The 6181-nt window shown below is 54.6% G+C and overlaps 1 protein-coding gene across 1 annotated transcript in view; it reads right to left on the bottom strand.

The window, feature by feature from the left end:
• The window catches only part of UMODL1 (uromodulin like 1), a 65329-nt gene that overhangs the window by 4935 nt on the left and 54213 nt on the right, over positions 1–6181 (bottom strand). Inside the window, exons 19-22 of the mRNA XM_023518084.1 lie at positions 4491–4636; positions 3783–4019; positions 3401–3560; positions 1392–1476 (exon numbers count right to left, since the gene is read on the bottom strand). Coding sequence (XP_023373852.1) covers positions 1392–1476; positions 3401–3560; positions 3783–4019; positions 4491–4636 — 628 coding nt within the window. The remainder of the gene's footprint in view (positions 1–1391; positions 1477–3400; positions 3561–3782; positions 4020–4490; positions 4637–6181) is intronic.

Genomic DNA, 6181 nt, shown 5'->3' with positions numbered 1-6181 from the left:
ATGAGTGTGACTCACTTGTGCAGGGCCTTCCTACTAGGGGTCACCACCACATCCAGCAGCCCGGGGAGGCCTGGCCCCGGGGAGTGCACACGAGCGTGACTCACTTGTGCAGGGCCTTCCCACTAGGGGTCACTACCGCATCCTGTACCACGTTCCCAGCCCTTGATCCTCCTCCATCGCAGGGTGTCTATATCAGGGATCTGTTTAGAAAAGGTCTTGGGTGCCAATCAGAGGGACCCAGGACCCACATCCCATCCCTGTACTGATTTCCCAGGGGTCTGCCCACAGTGGTGCTTCACGGGGTTGTCACAGTCAGAATGACGTACACCAGTGGGCTGGGGGCTCCCTCTGGGTGCCTGAACAGTGAGCAAGACAGAAATGGCAACCCCATCCTTCAGAGAGAGGGACACAGCAGGACAGGGAACCTCACCCCCAGCTGGAGAGGCTATAACCTCCCAAGGAACCCCAGGTCCCCAGGCCCTGCCCAGCAGGCTTCCCCAGACAACTCCTGCATGGCTGGCCCCTAAATCTAGCCCCCAGGGAATGACAGTGACCCTCCCCCTAGTGCTTCCAGCATGGGGCAGGGCGGGGGTGCTGTCTATACCACACATGTGGAATCAAAAGACCGAAGAAGCCAGGCCCCCAGTGGCCCACGGAGCCCAGAACCCGAAAGCTGACACACGACCACGCTCAGCTGCTGGGGAGGTTGGGAGTTGTGCTTTTTATTCCCACAGCCATGTGCCTGCTAACAGCTGTGGACTCTGTCACTAGGGAAGGAAAGGACAGATAGAGGGGACCACAGGTAGTGTCTGTCTTAACACTCCTCAAACCAATAGAGGACGGATCATATAGAAAATAAAATATTTTCCTGGAAAATCAATTTGGAGTTTTAAAAACTCATGAAATATAATTGGTTGATAGAAGTTTTATACAAGGGGACACTTGCACACACAACACACGCACACACAAGTACACACTGGCTGGTCACGGCTTCATCTCCTTCATCCTAACAACCCACTCAGCACAGTTACACAACACCAGAAAATCTCACTGGCTTCTTATTACACTGCTCAAAGCATCACATTGTTTAAACTCGTGTTCGACCTCCCCAAGCCTCCGTCTTTTCATCTATGACATGTGATAGCAATGGGCCTCACAGCACAGTGCTGATGGGAGGGGCACATGGCCTTCCGCACGTAGAGAACTTAGCACACACCTGCACACGGGGCTCTCAACAAATGCCAGCGATCGTCATTTCCACTGTTACGAGTCTTTTAGGAAAACCTTGGGTTTCACAACCTGGAGTATGTAGTTACCTTTGGTTTACGTGCTGGTGGAAAGGAATTGGTTCCAACTCTTCTTTAGTCGTCTAAACAAAGTCATCAACTCACCTTCAGACCGAAGGAGGGGTCCCCAAGATGTCTGGTATGTGACAGAGTTTTCACTACTTTTCAGAAGCCGAAAATCATTGCAATTCTGTTTTCATTTAAAGGAGAGAAACTTCAAATTAGTTGAATAATGTTTATGGAAATGCAACTCACTACCAAGGATAATGATCTGATTCATTCGACTTTTTCCTGCTGGAGTATCCAGTTGCTGGTGGGATAATTTGAGGCAGGGAAATGTAGACCTGGTGAGGCTGGGCGGCGGGGCTTTGCCCAGGTGGGAACAGAGGGAGAACTGGGGACTGGGGAATGGGGAGCAAGTGGGATGCCCACGAACAGCAAGCTGAAGAAAGCCCCTCGGGTCCTCGGGGGTCGCATCTTAGTCACAGCTCTCAGAGCTCCTTTCCGTTCTCCGGGGGTCACGCAGCCAGGCACCCTCTTAATGCCTTTGCCTCCCAGAAGAGGCTTCCTGGCTCAGCAAGACAGGAATCCCCTCATTGGACACCTGGGATGGGTTGCAGTGAATCCTCCAAAAAGACGTTGAAGTCCTGAGCCCTGGGACTGTGAACATGGCCTTATTTAAAAATGGGGTGCCCAGAGATGCCAAGTTAAGAGGAGGTCTTTAGGGTGGGCCCGACTCTGGCGTCTCTATGGCTGGTGTCTCTCTCTCTCCCACTTTTCTCTCTCTCTGTCTCTCACTCCCTCTCTACTTCTAAGAGATAAAATAAACTTGTACATATATCCTAATCTTGGTCCGGAGAAATGCTTTTCTCTTCCCATCTGGAGCACTTACTGAGCTTCCCACCCTAACAGTAGGAGTGGGATTGCTGATTTCTTATGGCCAAACTATTGGCTGGTGTCTTTATAAAAAGGTCAGATTTGGACAGCAAAGGCCTGCACTCACACAAGACAAGTGAGACGGGGAGAAGACGCCCCCTACACCCACAGCCCCCAAGCTGGAGGAGAAGCCTGGGGCAGATCCTTCCCTCGCAGCCCTTGGAGGGAGCAACCCCACTGACACCTCGACCCTGTACTTCTGTCTGAGTTGTTTGAGTCATGTGGTTTGGGGTCCCTTCTTACAGGGCCCCCAAATACTTGTGCAATCTCCATGCTAATGAGAAATACCACATGCCAAGGGCTTGAGGGTAAAGCATCGAGGTGGCTGCTGACTCTCTTTAGGTTTCCAAAGATCTGGGGGCGCCAGGCACAGACTCCAGGGCCCCCCTCATCCTGCTGGGACTGGGGCCCTCTGCCCCTTTTGCCCCTTGCTCAGGATGGTCAACTGTCTGAACAAGGGACCTCATCAGAATTGGCCATCACTGTGCTTCTCTCATGTCCTGCCTGCCGACACTCCAAAGCAGATCACTGAGGGAAACTTCAGATGTCACCCTCTCAGAGGAGCTCAGGAACACGCTGTTCCTCCAAGGGAGAGAGAAACATTTAGCTGCTGTTTGAAAGGCCAGTAGAGCACCCTACGCTGCCCATGCCTCATGGGTGGTCACTTGGAGAACTCTTACGAAGCTCGCAAACCTCAGGCTCACAAAGCAGACTCAACTCAAAGGTCCAAGGAAACAAGAACGTAAGATTGTTCACAACCCCTGCATGAATGTTGAACACCGGGAAGGGAAGCCTTAGTGAATACTGTAGCAGCTGATGTTTGGCTCATTTTGTCAAAGTCACTAAAAATAGTATTAAGCTAAGATAACATTTTGACACCTAAACGTTTGATAAATCACCTTGACTTTGGAAAGGCACTGTGGCATCATTACAGGCAGTGCTGATTCCACTCAGTTTAGCCATCCATAAATCTGAAACGTCCCTGCCTCACACTGGTTCTCCCTTCAAGGGCTGCCTGACATGTGGTGTCTCCTGCCCAGGCTTCAGGGCATGGCCACTCCTCCCAGAAGTCACCTCCAGAGCCACTCGAGCCCTGTGCTTTTGTCAACAAAGCAACTTTCCTCATGGCCATCAGAAATGTGACTCCAGCCAAAAGTTTGGAAAGCCAAAGCACTTACAATCCTGCAGGTGGCTCCCGGGGACTCCATGCAGACACGCAGCTTGCAGTGCAGGTAGACAATGGAGTTGTTGATAAAGGAAAAGATTTTCAGCTTAAACTGGGCCTTGTTGGAGTTGCCGTTCTCAATCACGCTGGTGTATGTGTTGGGGACAGGGCAGCTGAAAAGAAGGAAAGCAGGATGCCTTATCTGTCGGCGGGCCCTGCTGGCCTTGTCCTCAGGTGAGTTACTTACACCTGAGCATCTCACAGGCGCCTGGGGAGTCAGAGGACTGGCCGCCTGGCCCATTGCCAGAAGCACAGGGCCCTACAGCGTCTGCCTGGAGGCCAAAGCCTGCGGCACGGCAGGAAGGGCACTGCCCAGCACCCGCCTGGGCTCCTACCTGTTGTTAATGAACCCGAAGGTGATGGGGTCTCTGGCGTTGCTCGACGGGGTCGCCCAGCACTCCGTCAGGACCACCTTGAGGCCACTCTTCTGTCTGTAGAGCCCCACTTCGATCTTGACGTCGTCACTGGCAGACACGCTGTAATTTTGAGGTATAGGAGAATCTCCAATAAATAACTGCATCTCGGTAACAAAATTCCCAGCGCCGTGGAGGTCCTCAATGATGGTGTAGACCCTGGAAGAGGGAGCGGCTTTCAGGAGGCTTGTTTCTCTGAGTCCTCTCATCCCTGATGCTCCCAAACAAAGTCCTTCCAGAGGAGCGTGGGTGTAAACAAGACCACCTAACCGAGGCTCGTGGAGGCCACTTATCCCCAGCTTGCTGTGCCAGGGGCTGGGCCTCCCCACGCATGTGGGCAGCAGGGGAGGGGCCTGCAGGGTAGAGAGGGCAGCTCAGGTGTCCCCTGAAGGAGGCGTGTTCCAGAAGCAGGACATCCTCTAGGGTTGGCGAGGGGAGACTATCTGGCTTCCCCTGGTTAGTCCCGAGTTGAACGTGGGCACAAAAGGTAGGAGAGCGTCCGTTATTACCCACCCACTGGTCATTGACCCTCAGTACTTTCAGCCTCATAAAAAGGTCCTCAAGTGCTTACAACCCTAAAGAACCCCCCAACCGAGGTGCCCGAGGGGAGCCAGGCTCCTCCCCACTCACCCCCACTGCGGGGTGTAGCCCGAGGAGGCCAGCAGGTCATTCTGGAAGGCACAGCGGATGGGGCTGAGGATCTTCAGGGAGTGCATGACCACCTCTGGGGACGGGTCGTTCCTCAGCGTGGTCCTCACCACCGTGTTCGTCGTGTTCTGAGCATAGACAGGGATCTGAGCGGGCTGCAGGCCACTGCAGGCCACAGCAGGCCTCACACCCGAACACCCGGGCAGGGGAATGGGAGTCTCTTTTTTAAAGCCTCTTCCCCAAAGTGTCAAAACCTGATGATTTTCCCCAAATATAAACTGGCAAAGAGCTTCTAGCCCATCTACTGTGTGCCAGGAGGAGGGAACCTGTAACGGGCATAGTCCATGGTATTTGCACAAATAAGCCTTCCGGGGAATCTTATTTTTGACAAGCATTAAAAGCCATCAAGAGCACCTACGGAGTCCGGGGATCAGAGGACTCCAAGAGGCAAATTTCCCTTTTCCAACAAGCCTAATCCCTGCTGAATTTAATTGCTGAGCCCAGTGTTTACCCAGCTCAGAAGAGTGGGGTGGCGGGGGGAGCTCCAGGCCCCTGTCTGGGCCCTGCCTGGCCCCTCCTCACATGAGACACTGACTCCTCCCTTCTCACCCCGGCAGAAACTGTCCTATTCTCAGCCTCTGGCTCGGTCCCACAGGCTGACACAGACCCCTTCCTGCTCAGGAGCTGCACCAGCTGTTGACAGCTGCCCCACCCCTCTGGGGCAGCCCCTGCTAAGCTTGTCTCAGCTCAGGCGAGAGGCTTACGAGTCTTTAATGAAGTGAAGCGAAACCCAGGTGGTTCCTCTTAGGTTGTGGGAGTTGAAGGGGTTGGTGTGGGGGGATGAGGAAGACTTTGGGTTGTTCTTGCAACCCAGCGACCCATCTGAGACTCTGAGCGCTCCCAAAGGAAGTGGAGTCTGCTCAACAGAAGTGACCAAGCATACCGTGCACACACCTGCTCCCCGAGGCCTCAGACACCTGCTCCCCGAGGCCTCAGACACCTGCTCCCCTGAGGCCTCAGACACCTGCTCCCCTGAGGCCTCGGATCCTCCTCCACCTTGACTTTCCACTGCCTGCCCCCCACCCCCCGCCGCAGCCCTGCGGGCTGCCTTCTGTACCTATCTCCCATCTCATCCCTCCCCAGCCTCTGGGCCCTCTTGCCTCAGCTCCCCGGGTGGGCTTTGTGCTCAGTTCTGAGGTCTAAGCCTGCACCTCTTGCTCAGGAAGCTTGTTCCCACCTGTCAGCCCCCAGGTGTCACCTCCCTGTGCCCCTGTGCTCTGAGTTTCATCCTTAAGCTTTGTTCCAACTCAGCATGGAGGCCGAGCAGTCCCAGCTGTCCCCTTAACAAGTGTGTCCACCCAGAAGAGGTAGAGCCACAGGGAAGAGGGCACATAGTGCAGAGCACAGGACACGAGGTACAGGGAACAGGGCAGAGGGCGCAGGGTACAGGGCAGAGGGACAGGGCACAGGACACAAGGTACAGGGCACAGGACACAGGGTACAGGGCAGAGGGACAGGGCACAGGGCACAAGGTACAGGGCAGAGGGACAGGGCAGAGGGACAGGGCACAGGACACAAGGTACAGGGCACAGGACACAGAGCGTAGGGACAGGGCATATGGCACAGGGTGCAGGGACAGGGCACAGGGACAGGACACAGGGCACAGGGACAGG

This window comes from Otolemur garnettii, unplaced genomic scaffold, assembly GCF_000181295.1.
Source record: "Otolemur garnettii isolate 467f Iridium unplaced genomic scaffold, OtoGar3 scaffold00128, whole genome shotgun sequence".
Classification (NCBI taxonomy): Eukaryota; Metazoa; Chordata; class Mammalia; order Primates; family Galagidae; genus Otolemur; species Otolemur garnettii.
This window is presented reverse-complemented; position numbering and strand designations above follow the sequence as displayed.